The sequence below is a fragment of the Buteo buteo genome, chromosome 28 (assembly GCF_964188355.1).
Source record: "Buteo buteo chromosome 28, bButBut1.hap1.1, whole genome shotgun sequence".
Classification (NCBI taxonomy): Eukaryota; Metazoa; Chordata; class Aves; order Accipitriformes; family Accipitridae; genus Buteo; species Buteo buteo.
Genome location: NC_134198.1, coordinates 5,373,159 through 5,396,787, shown reverse-complemented (window position 1 = coordinate 5,396,787; position 23,629 = coordinate 5,373,159). Strand labels below are relative to the sequence as shown.

General features: G+C 36.8%; 1 protein-coding gene across 8 annotated transcripts in view; it reads left to right on the top strand.

The window, feature by feature from the left end:
- Window positions 1-23,629, top strand: part of NRCAM (neuronal cell adhesion molecule) — a 165,616-nt gene that overhangs the window by 103,429 nt on the left and 38,558 nt on the right. For all 8 annotated transcript variants that reach the window (XM_075059069.1, XM_075059066.1, XM_075059068.1 and 5 more), the window contains 11 exons: window positions 51-162; window positions 2,145-2,329; window positions 3,777-3,908; window positions 15,057-15,200; window positions 16,187-16,298; window positions 16,630-16,796; window positions 16,880-17,027; window positions 17,576-17,700; window positions 20,005-20,106; window positions 23,061-23,258; window positions 23,372-23,442. In XM_075059069.1, the coding sequence (XP_074915170.1) occupies window positions 51-162; window positions 2,145-2,329; window positions 3,777-3,908; window positions 15,057-15,200; window positions 16,187-16,298; window positions 16,630-16,796; window positions 16,880-17,027; window positions 17,576-17,700; window positions 20,005-20,106; window positions 23,061-23,258; window positions 23,372-23,442 (1,496 nt within the window). The remainder of the gene's footprint in view (window positions 1-50; window positions 163-2,144; window positions 2,330-3,776; window positions 3,909-15,056; window positions 15,201-16,186; window positions 16,299-16,629; window positions 16,797-16,879; window positions 17,028-17,575; window positions 17,701-20,004; window positions 20,107-23,060; window positions 23,259-23,371; window positions 23,443-23,629) is intronic.

The window sequence follows — 23,629 nt, the reverse complement described above, 5'->3', positions numbered from 1 at the left end:
ATATTAAAATAAAATTTAGAAATTAATTATTTTATTTTTTCTTGTTCCAGCGAAGCCAGTTACAGAGAGGCAGCCAATTCTTCTAACACCAACAGGTAGCACAAGTACCAAAGTGGAACTCAGAGGAAATGTGCTTTTGTTGGAGTGCATTGCAGCAGGATTGTGAGTTACTTTTTAGAGAGTGTTTTTCTAAATAAAAATACAGAAACAGAGGGAAAGACTTCAGAAATGTTTAAAATGTCACCATTGTATAAGCTTAGATATTTCAAAGAAACAGAAATGTAAAATGGAAAGAGGTATTTTAAGGAAGCCCACCATTTACTTGGGCATCAGCAGATTTAAGAACTGACCATAAACATGAGTATGGCCTCTGCCTTCTCATATACCCAAACCCTACACACAGGATTCAGGTTGTACCATTGTTTCTTTTAAAGGATACAAGCAAGGAATGCTATAGGGTAAACTTGGGCACACATTTGTAGAATTGCACTCAGGAATCAAGCTTCTGGGGTTTTTTCTTAGATTTGCAATCATTAGGCTCTCAAATTATATAAAAATAGATAAGAATCTGCCTTCTAATCTGAAAAAGCTGCTTGCATATGCTAATAATTACTTAGTAGATCAGCTAGGTGGGAGTTTTTAGAACATAACTTCAGCTCCTTACATCCAATTTCTCATTGTAATTGAGTTTAATTGGTACTTGTTTCTTCGATGTAATGCAAGTTTGCTTCTGCTGGTTATTGTGCAAGTAGAAAATGACTAAAGAGCAATTTAAATTAATGAATTAGTTTGATCTTAAATCAGTTTCATTCTCAGGAAGAAATCTGAGAATAGCTTGGTTAGTGCAGACGTGGAAGATCTTTAGTACCTATTTCAGGAACTGTAAACATGTTTACAGTGCACAAAAGCATATAATGCAGAGTGCTCTGAGGTAGCCATGAGGAAAGCCAGTAATTGCAAATGATGCAGCACAGCATCATGCGCGTGTGTTCCCTTGCATAAGCTGCATAGGGCACGCTCATGCACAGCTTGACGTGGCTTGATACAAGCATCAGTGCAGTGTTTCTGTCTCCGCTGTGGTCTGCTCAGGTGTCTGCATCAGCACCACTAGCAAAACCACACCTATGAGTGGGAGTAGCATCAGCTCAGGTAATCATCTGCGATAGAGTTACATGCTTTTTTGACAACCCTGCAATAACAGTATTCAGCGATCCGAACTCCAGTAAAATGGCTGGATAAAAATGGGGGAAAAAATAGAATATTATACATTATATGGTTTTGTGTCTTTAGCTGTCGTGACTTTAAAAAAAAAAAAAAAATTCGATGAGGGAAGCCTACGTAGTTGTCCACAAAGGGCCAGATTCAGATTTTGTTTAAAATAACTATTCCTAATTACTGATACCATAATTAAAAGTCAACTTTGCTAGGTGTCTCTGTTGTAAAATATGTGATATTAGACTGCTAAGGGAATATTTGCCTTGAGTCACTACTATTTGAGAGAGGACATTCTACTCAGTAAGAAACACCTTGAAATTTCTTGTAATTTTAAAAGTGTATCTCCATGTGTTTGGACAACTTTCAACTTCAGTGGACAGCATGGGGCACAGCCAAGATTTAGACATGGTGCGGTGATGAGTAGCTATACTTGACTCAGCACTGGCTTTTCTTCTTGATTTCTCATAGGAAATATTTCTGTCTCCTTACAGCTCTGCTGTAAAACTCTATTACATTCATGAAGCATTAGGATATTGCTCACGCAAAGGACAATTACAAACTTGTCATTATCTAGAAGCAACCTTTTAAAGTACCACGAGCATCAATTTAAAAATATAAGTGTAATAAGATTTGAAATACACTTGTATTCATTTATTAACCATCACAGTTTCTGGATTAATCAGCAGACAAATGTATTCTATAATTATTAAGCCTACGAACAGATGGCCATTGACAGCATTTAGTGAGGCTTGTCATTTCCTAGAAACAAATGCTGGCATACTTTGCACATTTGCTGGACGTGCCCCAGAATCGGGGTAAAGGCTCTTAAAATAATTATTTGTAAAATATATGTTCAAAAATTAATGTATTGAACTCTCGCCTTCCTTTTCTTCAGTCCCTAAATTCGATCTGTGCTTTTTCTTCTCCAGACCCACACCAGTAATACGCTGGATTAAAGAGGGTGGGGAACTGCCAGCCAACAGAACATTTTTTGAAAACTTTAAGAAAACTCTCAAGATTATAGATGTTTCTGAAGCTGACTCTGGGAACTACAAATGTATAGCAAGAAATATATTAGGTTCTGCTCATCATGTCATTTCAGTAACTGTGAAAGGTAATACTAAAATAATTCTTAATGTCGTATTGTCAGTGTCCAGAATGCAAGACTGAAGAAAGCTTTCTAGGCTAAAGTATAGCTGAAAGCATGAATGATAATGGCAAAAAAAAAAAACCAACCTGAGGAAGCGATCATTAAACCGACTGAATTCTACCACTGGAAGGACTTTACTATCTCTAATCTCTTTTTCTTTTTTTAATATGTTATTTTGTAAAGCATAAAGCTAAATTGAGGTTGTACTGTAACAGTAGTAAAATCATTTCTTAGCATGTACTAGTGCTGCATTTATTTTAGATCCTTTGATTATCTGCCATTAGACTTCTTTCCCTTGTTTTTCTATCTTCCTCCCCATCTCTCTTCTTCATCTCCTTATTTTCTCCATCTTTTCTGCTTTCCATTTGTATAGCCCAGATTCTTTCTCTTCTTTATTTTACTATTGTTGTATGGTCTTATATTCTTCCTTTTTCTCTCTTAATTGACATTTCTGGTTTTCTATCTTCATGTTGTTTACTCAAGATGATGTCTTCCTAGTTCTAAAAACACTTACAGTGTGTTTGTCCAAATAGGAATTGTAAGTATGTTTTGAATACCATGAAACAAAAAACCTGGAATGACAGCTAATTAGTCATTGAAATAATCAGCTGTAGTGCTTAGTTTGCATGCTAAATAGCCATTTATTTTGTTGTAGACCAGCATCATTTTATGATCACATTCAACCTCCTTTTTAAGAGCAGAAAATTAATTTTCTGTTTGCATCTGTCCCTCAATCCAAAATCTGAAATTTAATTGCAAGATGTGATAACATATGCTATTTGTGGTTAGTTATTGTAAGAGACAGAGACATAGAGGAATATCTTTTGCTAAGGACAGTGTTCCATCCATTTTAATCGCTGTGTGTTTTCAGCTGTCTCAGGTAAACATCTGGCCCCTCTGCAATACCCATTGAATTCAGCGAGACAGAGGATTTTGCCATTTCTAAATTTCACCCTTGACATGAAATCTTTTTATGTAATCAAACCTATATTCCGTTCTAACAGTCTAACTACTGTGAGCATGGATATCTCTAAAATTAATCAAAAGACCACTCTAGTCTCTGCAGATGCCATACTCAGATAAATTTTGCTTTCTTTAGGAAAGGCAAATTAGATTCAAAGCAGGCAACCCTAAATGAAACAAAGAACCTCATGTTGCTTATCTCAGAATTGTAATGCAGTGGGTAGCCAAGAGCTCAGTTTAGCCAAAGTATAATCTATCGGTTAATCATTGAGTATCACACACACACACACACATATATATATAGATAAATAAATAAAAAAATTAACAGTATAAGTCTATATTTATACACACCTTCTTTGAATTATCTTCTGGTTACCATGACTGTGCCTTATGATTTTCTGTACATAATTTTGGAAAACAATTCTTGTGTTTCTCTTCCTAACCCCAGCTGCCCCATACTGGATAACAGCACCCAGAAACTTGGTGTTATCTCCTGGAGAAGATGGGACATTGATCTGCAGAGCTAATGGCAACCCAAAGCCTAATATAAGCTGGTTAGCAAATGGCGTTCCCATAGCAAGTAAGATTCTTAATTACCTTACGGGAGGATGAGTAAGAGAATATGAGGAATATCTGGATTTTTTTTTAAATATAAATGAAGAGCATGTATTTGCCTGACAGGTAATACTAAATTATAAATGAGGTGATAAAAATACTGTGGTTCATAAAAGTGGAACAACAAAATGTGCTTCTGATGTGCTTGAGAGCACTTAAGTTTGTGACTGTACTCCTGGTTATTCTGTCTGGTGTTCTGCTGGTAGTGTCCTTGTAGAAGTGGGGCCACAGTAACAAAGGTGCACCATGCCCCTTTGACAGGGGTATTGCTGGGGTGTAATTTTTACCATTGTGTTGCCATGGCATTTGTGTTTTCTAGATCTCTCCTTTGTCACCCCACTGCAACACTGATTTTGTCTAGGAATTGTAAAGGTGACAAAAAGTCAACTCCTACATCTGTGGATGTACAGAGCACTTTTGCAGAATTTTCAGCTTAGAGTATGTTTGAGTCTTCCAGGCTTCAGCACTAAAAAGCAGGAGCAGCAAAACTGACTGAAGGCGTCAGCAAGTGCCTGGCAAACAGCTTGTGCCAAGTAGGTGTCAAAGAAAAGGGACCCCTAAGGCAGTGAAACAGCTGTTTCTGTGCGCATAGATAAGAAAAGCAACCCTGAATTGGTGATTGAGTCACTTAATTGTTGCAGTGTTATGACTTACAATGCTGTATGACAGACACAAGATAGCTGCTATATATAGCACAATTTTACTTGGGAAGAACTTGCTGGAGGACACTGCAGTGCCGTTGTCTGTTGGGTTTGCACTCGGCATAGCCTGTACTGGAAAATCACACTTGGTTCTTCTGCCTTTATCCTTCCTCTTTCACAAAATGATATTATAAAAACAGACAGTTTACCCTGTCAAATCGTGAGAGATAATTACTCTGAAATACTGGTCTGTGCTGACCTATTGAAAGTATGACAGTGTAACTTTCAGGAGTTTCAGGAGATGTTTAAGTCTGTTGATGAAGTAAATGTCATGGAGTTAGGGACATGGAGGAGGATTCTCTACAGTGAGAATCTAGGAAATAGCAACAGGTAAATGAGAACCCTCATTAGATATATTCAAAATATTTGGGATACAAGAGAGATTAAACTGAACTGGAGGGAAAAATATGCACCTTTGGAGGGAAAAGTAAGGGTATATATTGAAACAGAAATATTTAGCAAAGAACCTGTTTCAGGAATCCTAATTAAATGTAAGTTGAGATGTCTAGCCTGAGATTTAAAATGAAAAGTTTCCATTCATTAAATAAGTATAAGCTGACATTAACCACCTCGTCAAACAATGGTATTACAGGAAAACAGGAAAATATCACTGAAATTTTGTATTGTATATATTGTACCTAAATATATAATAACGTGTGCCTTATAATCAAAGTTTGGTACCTGTCCTGCTCTTTCCTTTCTGGGTTTTCGGTCATCTCATCTTCCTTATTATTTTCTTTATAGTTACCATTAAGGTTTTTGGTTTGTTTTGAGGAGATTTTTATCCTGCTGTCCTGATAGTTTAACTCTTCTTTTCAGGCCTCCTGACTAGTAAAATCTTTTTTCACCTGGCTATGTGATTCAGCCTTTGCCTCACACTGCTTCCGTGTCAAAGCTGTAGGGCATGCTGTTCAAATGACAGACAAGTACATTTTCCAGAAATCAATGATGTGTTCTGCATTCTTGCAGGATAGCAGTAAAACATTAAGAAACAGAGAGTGTTCAGAAGCAGCTGCAGGATGCCACCAAACTTCCCAAATATGAGGGCAGCTTATATTGGCTGGCTGGCCTTGAGGAATCAGTACCGGAGTGTTATTGAAGGGAACTCAGTAAAAATTAAGAGACTTTAATTAAATTACCCACTCAACCTCAGTAGGAAAAAAACAACAAACCCAAAACCAAACAGAACAGAACACAGGAAATAAATGGCTGGGTAGATCAGCCTTATGTTAAAGGTCACTTTCACTGCTGAGAAAAGCTGAAGTTTTATCCACCTTAAATATTTAAGTGCAAGTTGTTTGGATGCTCCAGTACACTGAGTCTGTCAGGGCATCCAAGAAAGAGAAGCATCGTGATCACAGAAAGTGCAGTTCTTAAGATTCTTGTGATTTTGTATTATTCTGAGTTATCAAAAGCTGGTCTGGAAACTACCAAGTACAGTGTGCCTTTTTGTTCACTTGTTACTAAATTATAAAATTGAGCCCCTCTCCTTCCAACTGAATGATTTGTAAATCACTGTAAAAGGAAACTAAAGCAGCTGTTTCAGCTTCGGGGCAGTGCTGAGAGAGCTACACCCATGGCAGGATTTCAAAGAAAAAGAGCTACATTTGAATTTCAAAGCCTGCTGTCATCATATATCCCACAATGTGCCTCCTGTGGCCCAGTAATCTGTTTGCAATACTTTAATTTTCTATTGGAAAGCGCAACTGGGAGATGCTTAATTCTTCCGGTTTTGTTTTTCCATAATAGAGTCAGACAAGGAAGGGGGAATATTGAAGAAAGAACCATTCGTCCATATCTCAGCCAAAGGTTGAGGCTTAAATACCAATAGGGAAAAGGGAAGAATAAAGGAAAATGTGGTGTATCTTAAGCACCTATGGAAAAAAAAAAGCAATGGTGTAAATTATGTTCTAGATTATATTAATCAGAGTAAGAAGATATATTTAAAGGAAGATTTTAGGTTTCTTTGAAATATTTCAATTAATTTTCTTCAACAATAATGCTTAAAAGAACTTCAGCATGTCTGAAAAGAAAACTGCTTCAGACATGCTACAGTGATAAAGACCTAACCTCCTAATATTTACTCACAGGAGTAATTTGAACTTACATGCACAGTCCTGTTGAGGTCAATTAGAATTACTTTGGCAAGTAGCAATTGAAAGTTCAGGCCATGACTCTGCCTTGCCTTGTGCTTCAATTAACACTCAAGATCTGCATTATTTATACCACTACATAATCCATTGTGTTTTACTGCTTAGATATTCAGCATGGTTTTACAAAAGGGAAACCATGCATGAAGTATCTCAACTTTTAAGAAAGTAACAGCCCAGATTAATTGGGAAGGGGAAGCACTTTCTTAATTGGACTTCAGAAAGGCATTGCAAATACTGCACAAAAGACTAATTTATTGGTTCAGTGGTTTATAGTTCATGATGAGCTATTAAATATTAAATACACACACTTAGATTTATACAAAGTAGTGCACTGAAAGGCACTGTTTATCTTCTTTCAACATGTTCTTCACTTGTTTATATCACATTTCACATTGAATCTTAGGTTTTAGTTAGTCTCCATTAGTAATCAGATTGAAGGGAGAAACATTAGCCCTTAGATTTCCTTCGTGAAAGGCCTTGATAATCCCTGGCTCAGAGATTTGTCATCCATCATGTTCTCTGTGAGTACACACACAAGCTGTTCACCACAGCCATGGGAGGGTGGGGAGAAATCCTGCTGGACTCTGACGCCCTGAGGAGTTCAGTCTTGGAGAGGAGAGGACTGCCAGGGCAGACATTTATCCACTGCTTCTGCTGTCATTGTGTTGGAACTATGCATCTGGTGTAGGAGCTGCAGCAGATATGAAAACCTTTGATAATCAGGTTTTTTTATTCTGCACAAGATAAAGGATGGTCATGGCTAGTGCAGGTAATAGCCTGCTGTCCTTTGCAGGTAATACTGCTATCAGAATCAGAAACTTGGAAACAAGGATTTCAATGTTCACAGGAAAATATTTTGCTGAGAAGCAAGTGAGGTCGGTAAGGAAAGCAAAGGGCATCTTCTTCCATGTCCCATCTCTTCCAGAATTAAGTCTTTGTAAGTTCACTGTAAGAGGTAGAGTGAAGCAAAACTGAATTACTTAAGTTTCTTGTTTTTCTTGCTTGGGTTCAGTCTTGGTTTGACCTTATAAGTTCTCAAGTGATGCAATATACTGCCCACCCTTGGTATTTCACTACCAGTTCTGTGTTCAACTACGAAAGCATAGCTTCCAGCTCCCCCCACCCCCCCAAAAAAAAAAAAAAAAAAAAGAAAAAAGGATTCTAGTCACATAACATTCTCTAAATACGTAATATGGTATTCAGTCAATATGATCAGAGATGTGAGAGAACAGATCTGTATTGCATAATAGCCCCTGATTTGGGCTTTCAGATGTTATGAGGAAAGTCAGCTACAGCCAGAGGAATGTTAACTGGATGCTCATTCATAGACTGTATGATTTATGATCTACAGAAAACTAGGAGGTCCCTCCATATGGGACATATCTTCTTATCAAGCCACCTTGATGACTACACACTGGACGTTCCTCCCGTTTTTCTTGGCTGGTTGGTTGATAATGTTAAGTCCTGGTTCTATCACATTCTCCTGTTGTCATAAGCTAATAGATGTCCAAAATTATACAAATAATTCTTAAAAAAAATCCCATTTCAGTCATTCAATTGTAGTTAGTTTTAAGCACAGAGAGACTTTTCTAGCTTTGAAAATGGTTACCATATTCATAAATGAGTCAGGAATGTGAGTTTTTAGAAGAATAAGCTGGTCAAGAAGAATGATAGGATACTTCTAGCAAAAGTTACCATAATACAGATGATCCTGTGATCCTGTCAGAACTTTAAAAGCATACATGAGCACCACTATACAAGGACCATATGTTTCTACATTCATATCGGGAGAAAAGCACCTAACCTGTCTTTGCTTTCTTCATATATTTCCACAATAACAGGGTCTTCAAAGCTGTCACTGAAGTTTGAGTTGTTGAAAATCATGGCTTAAGAGCCAGTACTGATCTCATGGTCCCATTTACATTCACTATTATTTGTGCATAATCTTAAGGTCAGAATTATAGTAATAGTAGAACTACAACAACAAATGTTCAGCATAAAAATCTCTTGCAGAAGAGGAGTCAGAGATCACTCAGGTCTGATCTAGTAGTTAGTTTATTGAGTTCTAATCAGTAAATTTATGTATGTAAAATATTTAATAAGTACAGATGGATTGGCGATCAGTACTCTACTACACTTGAAGTTAGTATGGGATACAAAGATTATTGCGAAAGCTCACTGTAAGTGTCTTAAATGTTACATGCATGCAAAACAATGTCACTTACCAACCCATTGATGTCTGGTGTCAGGTAAGGGATCTTGCAGCCTCGAGGGGTAACCTTGAGAGGTGTCCCTTCTCAAGGGGAGATGACCACCGCGCAGCCAGCTGCTATGGAGGGAGAGCTCAACGGGCCCTCATGGCTCCAGATATTTACAGTGCAAAGTGATTGATTTGTAGTCAGGTTTTCTGCTGTGTTAATGCAGTTTTGGCCATTTATCAGCCCAGTCTCCAGCCAAACCATTTTTTGGGGGGTTGGTGCTGAGTCTTCACTGATAGCCTCACACAATAGGATTAACTTCGATTAGGCCTACTTTCTGAGCACCTGCCTGCACCAAAGTTCAGTTAGTTCAAACAGGAGGAGTGCATCCGTCACAAAATCTAAATTAAATAATTGTCTCAGCTTCTCTGAGAAACTAATATTCTGCTATTGATGCTAAATGATAGCTCAGCTTTATTAAAGAAATAAGTGACTAAGCACTGTAACAGTTAAACAACAGACTTTGTGTTATTAGATTTGTTTTCTAACAATCATTCATAGTCACTGTGAATGCATAGCAGGACCAATTACTTCTGAATCATAACTTTGATTTGCTAAAGAAGATGCAGGCACATAAAGACAGTAATGAATATTTCTGCTCTTTTCTAAAGAGAAATTATTCTCTGCTTCCACTGTGTTTTTCTGTGACTTTTTACTGATCAAGGTAAGATTACCTTTGGCTCTTACACGTGCCAAAGATGTATGTGTTCTCATTGATACATGGAAAAGCAGGCGAGTAATTTTGCCCCTTTTTTTCCAGCTTGTTTTCAGCCAGAAGGAATCTCTAGTACAACATCTGAGGATGATGTCAGCATTTTCACTATAGAATAGAAACAGTTAGTACTCACATATCCTACAAACTATGATTATAATCCATAATATGCTTCTGGGAGAACATATATACTACCTTAGGTTATATCATACTTCTCAGGCAACAAAACCCACCCTAGTTCAGTGCCCTCTGAGCTCTGGAGTCTGAGTTAGCAGAGCTGAGAACATCACATGTCAGCTGGATCTCATACTCACTTTGTTGTATTTCAGAATGTGGTAACAATATAGGGAATGATGATTTTTACATTATTAGCTTTTTTAAACAATAACAAATTACAGAATCACAATCAAAGGTATATACCTCCTTCCCAGTGAATTATTTTCAATCTACATTGTTTGTTAGGTTATTTTAAAACCACAATATCACAGCATAGTCAAGGGTGAAAGGAACATCTAGTCCAACCTGCCTGCTCGAAGTAGGGTGTTATCTGCATCTGGTTGATCAGGACTGTGTTCAGGCAGCTTTTGATTATCTCCAAGGTCATCCTGTTTCAGGGTCTGACCACCCTCATGATAAAAAATTTCTTTTTATGTTTGAGTTAAAAAAACCCACAACTCCAAGCAATGGATTTTTTTCCCCAATTTTACACAGAGCTTAAAGGTCTGAGCTAAAGAATTTAAAGTCAATAGACCAATTTCATGTCTTAATAATTTTCTGCCCAAAATACATATCTTTCTTACAGATGAGGCTGAAGTTTGTATCACTTATTTGGACTGATAACATTATATTATATACTGCATCATCTGTTGACAGTTGTTCTGTTCTTCATTGCATTTAGCTTCCTGAATTTGCATAAATGCACATTGACCAGCAATTAAAATTGATAGGGAAAATGAAATACTTCAACAGGAAAGGATAAAACATCACAACAAAATCTGGATTTTTTCCTTCCAGTTTTAAGCATAATACTGTGCTTTAACTGCTTCTGTTCAGAGAGCACATTTCATTCTGTCTCTTTCTTCCAGGAAAAAGTAATAATGGTGCCACAGTAGTTATTTAAACATACTAACAAAAATAATTGCTTGGCTGTCTGAAGTTTATGAAACAGATGGAAGTATGCATTCAGGTGAACAGAAGATATTCCAGGGTGCTGATGACTGTGACAAAAGTATCTGATGGAGGCTATACCTTCTCTGTACAGGAATATGCTGTAGATGGCTGTAGAGTCAAGGAGCTGTCTTATTGTACAAAGTGATGGAAAAATTAGGTGAAACCAGGCAATTGGGTCTTTGCCCAGAAAGGACATAAACACATTCATAAGCTGAGACTCAATCTTATTGGGAGTAAATGTTGGCTGTTACAGGGCACATACTCAACTGTCCGTTACAGTAGCAGAACTCCTATAGCAAGTCCTCGTCATTCATTATCCCGATTGTATAAACCCATTTTAAGCATTATGTAATTCTTTGCTATTTTGCCTATCAGTGCCAAATTCAGATTTGTCAAACGTGTCAAAAGCATTTTCTCCTTCTTGTGCAGCTATCCTGTAATGCGACCAGAATCCTCATAAAGGCAAACAAGCAGTGCTTGAGTGGCCCTGCCATCTCTCTCTTTCCCCAAAAAAAGAAAAAAAAAAAAAAAGGACATGAAAAGGGCTGAAGTACTGCATGCCTTCTTTGCCTCAATCTTTACTAGCAAGACTGACCTTCAGGAATCCCAGCTCCCAGAGACCAGGGGGAAAGGCTGGAACGAGATATACCCTTAGTCAGGGAATACCTAAGCAAACTGGACATACGTAACTCCATGGGCCCGGATGGGATGCACCCACAAGTGCTGAAGGAGATGGCAGATGTCACTGCCAGGCCGCTCTCAATAATCTTTGGTCATGGTAACTGCGAGAAGTGCCTGAAGACTGGAGGAAAGCAAATGTTACTCCTACCTTCAAGAAAAGCAAGAAGGACAACCCAGGGAACTGCAAGCTGGTCAGCCTCACCTTGATCCCTGGGAGGGTGATGGAGCAGCTAATTCTGGGAACCATTTCCAGGCACGTTAAGGACAAGGAAACCATCAGGAGTAGTTAGTGTGGCTTCACCAAGGGGAAGTCATGCTTGACCAGCTTGATGCATTTCTATGATGAAGTGACTGGCCTGGTAGATGAGGGGAAGAGTAGTGGATATTGTCTGCCTGGACTTCAGTGAGGCCTTCAACACTGTCTCCCATAACATCCTCATAGACAAGCTGTTGATGGGCTGGATGAGCAGACAGTGAGGTGGATAGAAAAGATGGCTGAATGGCTGGGCCCAGAGGGTGGCGATCAGTGGCACAAAGTCTAGTTAGAGGCCAGTAACTAGCGGCGTACCCCAGGGGTCAGTCCTGTTTAACATCTTCGTTAACGATCTGGACGATGGGGCAGAGCATACCCTCAGCAAGTTTGGTGATGACACAAAACTGAGGGGAGTGGCTGATACACCAGGAAGTCGTGCTGCCATCCAGAGGGATCTCAACAGGCTGGAGAAATGGGCTGACAAGAACTTCACGAAGTTCAACAAGGGGAAGTGCAAAGTCCGGCACCCAAGGAGGAACAGCCCCATGCACCAGTACATGCTGGGGGCTACCCAGCTGCATAGTAGCTTAGCAGAAAAGGACTTGGGCCGTCCTGGTGGACACCAAGTTGACCACGAGCCAGCAACGTGCCCTTGTGGCAGAGGCTAATGTTATCCTGGGCTACACTAGACAAAAGTATTGTCAGCAGGTCAAGGGAAGCGATCCTTCCCCTGTCTGGATGCAGTCCTGGGCAACTGGCTCTAGGTGGCCCTGCTTGAGCAGAGGATTGGGCCAGATGACCTTCAGAGGTGCCTTCTAGCCTCAAAGCTTCTGTGTGTGTGAGTGCAGCAGTGGGTGCTTAAGATCATTAAAGCAGCCGGATGATAGAGCATGTAACTTTCAGGGCCTGGCCCTGCAAAACACAGTGTAGTACATGGGCAAGGACGTGTAGGTTCTGTTGGCGTTGCGTGGGAGGATGAGGCGTGTGAGAGGACAGACTGTTGAATAGATGCCAGTCTCAACAGGGAGCTTTCTAAAATCACTGCCCTTCAGCATGCAAGTGGCTAGACCAGTCAAAAGGAAGCACTGACTAACCTGATGCTTTCCTCTGTGTTTTTTTTTTTCCTTTTGGGACCCACAGCTTGAAGCCATATTCTGAGAACAGACACCTGCCTTCTTTCCTTCAAATAACTGAAGAGGGTTCTCTTTTTTTATTTTTTTTTTCCTTAAAAAGCAGAGGGAAGGGAAGATGCTACCCTTCTTTTTCTATGATAATTTAATGGTTAGATCATTCTTTTAAGATCCAGTTCCTTCTTCAGTCACAAAGGATTGAACTAATGGCTTCCATCTCTCTGAGATCCGCCTGTAAGATATTACGTATGGGAGTGTGTTTTGGGGGGGGGAGTCTGTGCACCCATTAAAGACCTGTCTGTGTGCAGAAAATGCTGCAGGATTCAGAGGACATGAGTGGAGGGAAGCCCAGAGCCTGGGGCAGGAACTAGCCGTGACTGGAACGGCCGTGGGCAGATCTCCTACCTCCTGGGAGGGCGGTTGTAGGTATTTTCCATTTAACGGTGATTTGTATGCAGAAACAGACCACTTCTCACAGCTGACTGGCCTGCCTGCTGGGCTGCTCACCTGCTCCGTCTATTTTCAGCCCATGAATCTTTTAATGAAAATGACATTTACATAGAATGGGAAGTAAAGCGAAAGAGGAGAAAAATAAGTGCCAGCAATCCAGAAGTCTAGAGAATAAGCATTTAAAATTCCAGTAGTACCTTATTCTTCCTTCCTGAAATTTTTGAATTTGTGATGTTGATTTGAACTCAGAGCAACAGAAGATAAGAGTTAAAAACGTTCTTCAGGCATCTGTTTGGAAATTGATGTAGTTACTTCACATGCAAAATGGCCTTAGAGTTCACCCCAAATGGAAATACCCATAAGCAGGAACACAGAACTGTGGTCCCCTTTATCTGGTGTCTTCTCTCTTAGAGAATTCAGTAATAGATACTTCAGTAGATTTGAGAAGTTGTAGGAGAAATTACTCCATTTTCTTTGCAGCTGAGTACTGAGGTATTGTCTGAATCAAAAGGTTTTGTCACTTACAGAAAATAGATGTTAATTTAGTTAATTGATCTTTTCTATGAATCCAGAGAAATGAGAAATTATTTTATATGAAAATGTCTTCCACAAATATAATTACTTTCTCAAGCTCCAATAAAGTATAAGGGTGTCAATTTTGATGATGCAACCAAACTATGATGCATTTGTTTATGCATATAGGCATTTATTTTTCATATTAGTATATCAATAATTTTACCATTGTTTCATTATTAATAATACATTGATATGTTTTTATTTAATATTTTCTTAAAATATTAAACTATAGTTTGTGCATTTTTATGCAGTGCAGTGTTACAAGCTAAGTTTTTCTCCATTGTACCTCAATAATTCCATCCAGTTGTATCATAACTGACAGCTATTATTCTTCAGTAATATATTAGAATTTTTTTCAGTTATATTCTCGACTATTCTGGGATGCAAGGGCTTTTTGACAGCTCAGGCTACTACAGAACAGTTGAGGAAATGGCATTGTATAATCCTTACATAATGGAAAGAGTGCCACCTACTGAATTACTATCAGTGCTCTTGTGAAGACTTGATTTTGTGTGAAGGAACTGATTATGCTTTACTCTGAGACAGTTTTCAACTGAGTAAGGCTATTTTTATATTTAGAGAATTATTTCTGGTATAACAATCGATTTGAAAAGCTCAAACTTGTAAGTCACAGAGGACTGTGTCATTCTAACAGTGTTTTCTTTTGACATTCAGAAATATTTTCTTATTTGTCTAGATGTTGTCTGTATTTGCCTGAATCTTGTTATATCAGTATTTTTCCTCTGTATTGTGTGTAAAATATGATCTCAGCTTCACTTCTTTGAAAAACAAACAAACAAAAACCCTCAAAAAATGGGAACTCTACCATTCTGAGTTAAATATTTGTAGATGTGGAAGAACTTCCTTAATCATATTGAAGTTCACATCTTAACCAGTAAACAGTCACCCAGGAAAATAGAAAAAAGCACATACTGGTCTTTCAAATTGTTTCTTCTTTTCAGAAGTATAAAACATATCATCCAACAGCAGTTTAGGAAAAGCAATTATTTTTTTTCTTTACACCAACAGTTGCCCCAGAAGATCCTAGCAGAAAGGTAGATGGCGATACCATTATTTTCTCGCATGTGCAAGAAAGGTCAAGTGCTGTCTATCAGTGCAATGCTTCTAATGAATATGGATACTTGCTAGCAAACGCATTTGTGAATGTTCTGGGTAAGAAACAGATTTTTAATATTTTTAAGTTTTCTTGTGTAATCAGTTGTCTCCTGCTACTACATAGATTGCGTGCTCAAGCCTTCCTTGAAGTCTTCAGTGGGAATGGACATATTTCCTGAGCCCTGGAAAAGGCAAGGCTTTTTGTAGGATACAAAAACCATACCTTGGTTTTTGTAGGATATTCCTGAATTTCATTTTCACTATTCCTGAGTAAGAAGGACAGTTGTAAAAGCTGGAGAAAACTTGGAAGAAATTTTATCACTTTTGTTTGTTTGTTTATGTAAATCAAGCAAATCGAAGCACAACAAATAAGGTAGGAATTAATATTCCTGAAGTTAGTATGTTTCAGTACACTTTCATTGTTTGTGGATGTTTTGGATCAGTTAGATACGTGATCTCTAAATTGCTGTTGCAAGGGAACCTGATTATGCATTTGTCCTGAAGGCATCCCAAGAACGTGTTTCTACTTACAAGATATTGTGGCCTCTCTAATTTTTCTCACTGAATTTAACAAAGCTAGTAGTGAAATCCTAGGCAGAATGGCTTTGAAAGACTTTCCTGCAGGAACTGGCAGATCTTTTGATTGAGAGACACTGTCTTTTAAATGAAAGAAAATATAGGTGTTTCACCAAAAATACATCTTAGCTTCTTTTTGCCTGCAGGTTTGTTTGGAATTATGTAGTTGAGTCTGTTCCCAGGATTTTCTCTTGAAGTATATTATGATTTAAATTTTCCAGTTGAGATCATTGCCTTTGGTGCCCATCCCTATTACTTGTAAACAGGGGAGAAACATTTGTTTTTCACAAGATCCTACATTAACATTTCCTCAGGCTACCGGCAGTAGAATGTGTTTGGACCTAGACTGAGACCAGAAATCACTTCAGAGAAGGATGTTAACATACAATTCTTTAGGCCATTCTTGATGTCTTAGTATTTTGTAGTTGCATCTTTGTATCTATATCCAGATATCTTTGTCTTTTCAGCTGAGCCACCAAGAATTCTAACTCCTGCTAATAAACTGTATCAAGTCATCGCAGATAGTCCCGCATTGCTAGACTGTGCTTATTTTGGTTCACCTAAGCCTGAAATTGAATGGTAAGCTATATATGTTGTGCTTAAGTTATGTAAAAGGAACCAGTTATATCTATGGAAGCAAACATTTAAAGCTTTAAAACTATTTTTACTCTATTTACAATTTAAAGATAGTGTATTTTTAAATATATGCTGATTATAATATGCTAATACAGCATTACATATACTTAACATAACAACAGTTAAGTTATCCCTACAGAGTCAATTTTAAATTTCATAATGTGATTCTGTCTGTATTTTCTAATGTGGCAGTCCCAAGTTTGCATTTTCTGATGATAAAATACAACATAATTTAACTATGATGTTGGGTAATAATATGACTTTTTATGTAAAGGTTTAAGGGAGTGAAAGGTAGCATCTTGCGTGGAGATGAATATGTTTTCCATGATAATGGAACCTTGGAAATTCCGGTGGCTCAAAAGGATAGTACTGGTACATACACATGTGTAGCAAGGAATGAATTAGGAAAGATACAAAATGAGGTGCGATTGGAAGTTAAAGGTAAGAAATGAATCATTCTTTCATCACAGGTTAGTATAGCATTTCAGACTTTCTGAATATCTAATAGTCATTTTAAATTTCAGATCCAACAATGATAATTAAACAGCCAGAATACAAAGTGATTCAGAGATATGGCCAAGTTTCATTTGAGTGTATAATAAAACATGATTTTACCTTATTACCAACTGTTATATGGTTGAAGGACAATGATGAACTGCCAGATGATGAAAGGTATGGACAAAATAATTTTCCTTTATTTTTAATTTTCTAGTTTCTTTTATCTGCTCCTTTTCCTGATTTTTGAAAGGAACATATTGACCTGTTGACATTTTCCAATGAAGACTGATAAATGTCACCACTATCCCGTATTTGGTGACTAAAGGACTTACCTAGTGTGGTGAAAAAATTAAGATGGAATTCAAAATAACATGAGATGTAAAAATTTTTAATGGTGCACAATTACCATGTATATCAATTGTAAGAAGATAACTGGCATAAGAAGCCAAATGGATAATGGAAGACCATTTTCCTCTAGATCACAGATAATTAAAAGTTGTTTGAGTATGTTTGGAAATAAAAGCACATTAGGATAGACAGTTACTATGGGGAGATGGTCAAGAGCAATGCAGAAAAGGCTGTCATAGTCCCATAGCTTACATTGCTGTCTAGGTATTTGCTGAAATACACAAGTATATGGGATTTGGTAATGTCTTATTACAAGTTTCTTATAACAGTACCAGTTATTGAAAAATCAGTGGCTGAATCTATTGTATTTACAGGTTTCTAGTTGGTAAAGACAACTTGACCATTATGAATGTAACTGATAAAGATGATGGAACATACACTTGCATAGTTAATACTACTCTGGACAGTGTTTCAGCAAGTGCTGTGCTTACTGTTGTTGGTAAGAATACTCTCAACTTTATGATAGCAGAACTGTGTTTAACTACTGTTAAGTATGAAACCAGTATTAGATTTCAAATGAAAAGCACAAACATAGTTTTGGTTTCTAGGACAGGACAAAGGAAACGTCACCTACCTGTAAATGTGTTTCAGTTCTTTAAAAATAGAGTCTTACCCTAAGGTTTGCCTTTGAATCAGCTACTTACAAAAGGGTCCAGTAGCTACAGGACACATTCAGTTTCATGCTGTATAGGTTTTTATTTGGATCACATCTGAGCTAACACAGTAGATTACATATTGCAGAGTATTTGAACATAAACATGTTATTTCAGGAATCTCTTTTGCAACTAAATTATGCTTCAGAAAGACTGAGCATGCTTAGTTGTATGACTTTTCAAGGATTTTCTTTTTAAATTAGTTCTCTCTGTGAAGTTTCGATGATTGCAGATTGTTGTAAAATATATTACTTTGCCCCTTCTCCCAATTTATAATAAAGTTTTAAGTAGATGTCCTAAATGATTCTTACCCGAGTTCAAGCTGAGATGCAAAGTCAAGTATGCTTGTGTTTTTAAAATTGTGTTGTGATCTTATGCCTATCCAGGAATGACATACACCAAATGTCTAGTGCTTATTTAAAAGTTTTTATAAGATTGCTTACTTTATTTTCTTGATCTATCCTTATTTTAAAAATGGATAAAATATTCAAGAATACTTTTATAACTTTTCAGTGAAAAATTATCAATGTGTTATTTAAAATCAACCATTTACTCTAAATAAGTTAACTTTTCTTTAGCTCTAATAATTATAGTCTTTAACTACCTACAGTATTCTGTTTCTTTGGCTACTAACTGATTAAATCCTTTATATTAATGTTCTTTGCAGCTGCTCCCCCAACTCCAGCTATCATTTACGGTAAACTAATATGAAGTTCTCTTTCTACCTCGTCTGCCAGATATATATCTCATTTGCCTATTGCGAAGTGCAACATCTTTTCTTTTTTTCCCTTTTTCCTGTTTGTGTGTGCGTGCGTGTGTGTGTGGTTTCATCCCATTTTACCAACTGCTTCATTACTGGAGTACTGGACTTTGGAATTTTACAGTGCAGGCTGCTTTGTATTTTAGGGAATAAATGATTTTCAGAGATAAATTATTTTAATTAAGTTTGGTTACAGTGTGATAATGTTTTTCTCATACAGTACACTGTAATGCAAATTAGTTATATAATAAATGAAAGATCAAAAAGGTAAATCCAATTGTTCATTGAAAGCTAATTCACTATCAAAGAACTTGCACCAACCAAATTATGGTATGTTTGTACATTGCTTGTGATGACAGCTTTGTAGGCCTGGTGTACTTTATTTCATAGTTTGTCTTCTTTTTACTTCACTCATAAGATGGACAGGACCATATTGACCGGTTTGGTTTATGATTGATGAAATTGCTAATAAGAATTTCAAAATTAAATCTGAAATTTCCCCAAAAATCTGTCAGTCAGGTACAGTCTTAAATATGACAATATACAGCCTTTAATTTGATAGAATTTTTTTCTGAATTTGGGTTTTAAAATGCACTATAATATGCCTAAACCACTTTTAAGTATAAGTGTCTTAAGCACTTTTATGTAAATATTATCACATTCAGTGAAAATGCTTATGTATTCTTAAATGAACCTGCTCATTAGTCTTGATTTTTGTGTAAAAAATCATATAATGAATTATTTTCAGCAATTTGGAATGGACATTTACATCTTTATGCATTATAAGGATGTGTATTAACAACTTGCATGGTATTTCAGGATTTTTTAGAAGTACAGCAAAAAATAAATTACTTAGTAACTTGCAATTAGTTTCTATTTGAACTATACTTGTTTTGGATTCACATGCAAAATATTTGTAGTGATTCTAGAAAAGTTTCTTTGATGTGAATGCTTCTTTATTTTCCATGTTTTATTAAATATTTCTAGTTACAATAGATAACCATCCATAATCATTCGAAGATAAACTAAACATGCATTTCATAATTTGTTGCATCTCATTACATTTTTATATCACCATGCAATCAGATGTAGATAAAATCAAATTTGGATTCTTGTTAATGTATAGAAGTTTCCAGATACATCAGTTCTCCATTTTATCTCTGTTTTGTAACAATTGCATGCTAATGGTTATTAAGTCATGCTTACATAAGTGAGTAGATCTGCCCTGCTGTATTTGTGGAATTCTTTTGATTGGTCTGTAAGGATTTTTTCAAAGATGAAACTACTTATTCTGGTGTGATTATTTACTTTGTGTTCATTTGATTTACAGCTCGGCCAAATCCACCCTTTGACTTGGAATTGACAGGTCAGCTAGAAAGAAGCGTTGAACTCTCATGGATACCAGGAGACGAAAATAACAGTCCCATTACAAGTATGTTTGTTTGTATCTATTGCATTACCTTAACAGCATTACATTAACTGTTCTCAGACTCCGAAGACTTCCAAGATAAATTTTCTGTGCAGCATGGAAGAATGGTAAATTCATTCTCTACAGTTGCCATTTATTTACATAACAAAAATTCACTGAATGTCCTCTACCGTACAGCCAAGCAGAAAGACTTATTTACTGCCCTAAAAAGCTGGGCTTTTGTTCCGAAAACCTGTGCTAGTTAATGTAGAAGTTGATACTGATAGGAGCTCTGTCTCACAAGGTCCAGTCTTATGAATATGTAGAGAGTAGACTTGTATGCTTCTGAAGGAGAGAGCTACTAACATCTTACATTAACTTTTTTGTAATTCCCATGAATTTGAGATAGCATCAATACCAATATCTTTAAGGATTATCCATCACTACTGATAACAGAAGCTTATTCTTCATGAAAATATAATGCAGATTTTTTTTTTTTTCCTAGTCCAGACAATTGAGGAAATAAAGCATGTCCATAAGACAGAGAAAATAAACATCTATAGACTTCTGAGACAGGAAATTGATCTTAAATGCTCTTATTCCTCCCAGCAGAACATGATAAAAGATACTCTTGCTTATATTGAGCAGAGAGGATGGAGGGGGAATTTAAGAGGAAGGAAGAAGGATGTTACTGTTTGTTTTCCAAAAAATAATAGGATCAGAAAGATTTGTTTGGGCAACTTTTTCATTATGAGCAACTTAATGTAATTACTTAATTATTTATGCAGTGTATTTTGAGTTAATAACTGCTACAAGTTACCAAGACCAGTGTACATGTTATATTTGGAATGAATGAGTTGGGCTGACTTATTGAGTGTTGCTTTCCAGGGTCTGACGCTGGTCGGTATCAACACCGAACACAAACCATAAAGATCAAGCGTCTGGGAAGGAAGTTTTGTAAAAACAGAATTTCACAAATTTCAGAACACATCAAAGATTTTGATTGCATTTTAATGAAACACCAAGGGATTTTGCTGAAGTTTTACACTTTCAGACTTGTCTAATATATATCAATTAGTAATATACTTTAAAAAGTAGAATATATAGAAGTTAATGTAAATAGTTGAATTGTATTTACGTTATGGCTTATTCATATACTTTTGTATCAGTATTTTCATTTTTTTCCAGACCAGAAGACACAAGTCTTGCCTTTCTATAGGAAAGAGACCACAGTTTCAAAAAAGATGATACTAGGTGGTGTTGGCTCATGTCAGAGTTTTTCTAGAAGCGAGATATTGCATGCAGTCTGATACTGGAAATTGAACTCTTCTGACTAAATAATGCTGGTTTTAATTATGATACAATTTATATTGCTGTGTGGTCCCTTGAGAGCCTGCAAAATAAGGCATTTGCTTCATAAGTAAGCCTATTATTGCTGCTGCTATCACTTCAAAGTGTAGATCAACACTCAAGGATAGCACTTCATTATGAGTGATCCCTTTACCCATGTAATATGATTGACATGCTAGAATCTCTCTGAAAGCTCAAATAGGATTTTTTTCCTTGAAGCCTCCTATAAATTGTTCTATTAGAGTTGCAAGCAGAATGCTAGTTACTAGGGAAGCAAAAAGCAGTAGTGAAAACTTTTGTGGGTGCTTTTTTTTGTTTTTAGTACGTAATATTCTCACCTTTTCAGCAAAGACTTTGGTCCAGAAAACATCCCATCCCAAGACCTTTACCTCTGAGCACACAACACCAGCTATAACTCGGGCAGTAATTTGGGGCTGGTTCTCTCTCTTTATTACTGCTCAGGTCAGGATGAAATCTGCAAGCCTTAAGTCCAGAAGGCTATGATTAGTACTACTTATCTATTTTACTTCTTGAACATCTTGGCTTCTCAAACTGTTGTGCATTATTTCTATGTGGTACTGTAAGTATTCTAAAAGTAATTTCTAGATGTCCCTCAGAATTTCTTTAGTAGTGCAAACAGGATGTATTCTGAGTCATATTCTGGCTTCTTGTCCCCACCTATACATGAGATAGGGGAAAAATTTTGTTACACAACACACAAACATTTGATACTCATGTAAATTTTGTGTATCTAAGCTTAAGGTTCCATGGAACGTACTCAGACTACACATTCTTCTCCCATTCACTTTCTGTATCCTAAGAATTCCTCTTAAGTGTTTCAAAATTTGTATCTCATACCTAAGAGCAGGAAGCTTTTTTGGCTGTATCACAGCTGAAAAAAAATGTCCTTTTGTCTTTGATAATGAATGTGATTTTCTTTTTGGAGTTCTAGAAACCCATGTATCCCTGAGGTTATATACTCTGTAGGTTCTTAACAGTAATCATCGTAATGTTCACACAGAGAACTCTCAGGAAATTTAGCTTCTGAACATATGTTCCTTGACTTAATTTGAAGATACTGAAAAGTGCTCTCGAAAAACTTTCTCAAGTATTGGTTCTTAACTTTAAATAGTTCTTCACTAAGCCAGTCTCATTGTGGAAAATGGAATACCCAAGAGAGTTTTAGTATTGTACAGGTACTACTTACTGTCAGCTTGATACAACTAAGACCAATATATTTGTCAGCCAAATACTACTTTCACATCGAAATTCCAATCTTGTTTCACTTTCTTGCTGTGATAGTTCAAGGGTTCCTGTTACATTAAAATCCAGTACCTGAGAGCAAGCTCTTGTAATAACCTGTAATTACCTGACAGGTAGCTGCATTAGTGAGAATACCAAATAATAAAAGTAAGAGTGTTTCTATTATATTTCTACCTAGGCAGTACTTTTGAGATCCACATTATAGATCTTTGTTCTGGTTTATGTACTTACATTTCAATATCCCTGATTTTTAAAAACGTTGATTGGATCAATCCCTTCTGATTAGCTCATTCAGAAATGCCTACAATGATCTAGGAAGGTGTTGCAAGTTTTGACATAAAGTTGGATTCAATTTGTATTTACAGACTTTGTGATTGAGTATGAAGATGGGCTGCATGAACCAGGGGTATGGCATTACCAGACGGAAGTTCCTGGAACTCAGACAACAGTACAGTTGAAGTTGTCTCCGTACGTCAACTACTCATTCCGTGTGATAGCTGTCAATGAGATTGGCAGAAGTCAGCCCAGTGAACCATCTGAGCAGTACCTGACAAAATCTGCAAGTAAATAACTATTTCTGCTTACCAGTGATTGATTTATATTATGAATGGCGTTGAATTTGCTTGGAATGCAAACAGCAGTCATTCTTGTTCACGTGTAAATATTTTATTTTTAGACCCTGATGAAAATCCTTCTAATGTACAAGGGATAGGCTCAGAACCTGATAATTTGGTAATAACATGGGAGGTAAGTTTGCTTTTTCGAGGGTTTCATTTGTTTGTTTTCAGGTGAGTAGCGGGTTTTTTTGAGAAATAATAACGATCTATCTGTGAACACACTATGAGAATACCCGATGTGTTGCTTGCTTAAAACATTCTTGAAAAAAGGTAAAATCCCGACATTTCCCCATCTTCATTTTCAGGGAAGATCTGCA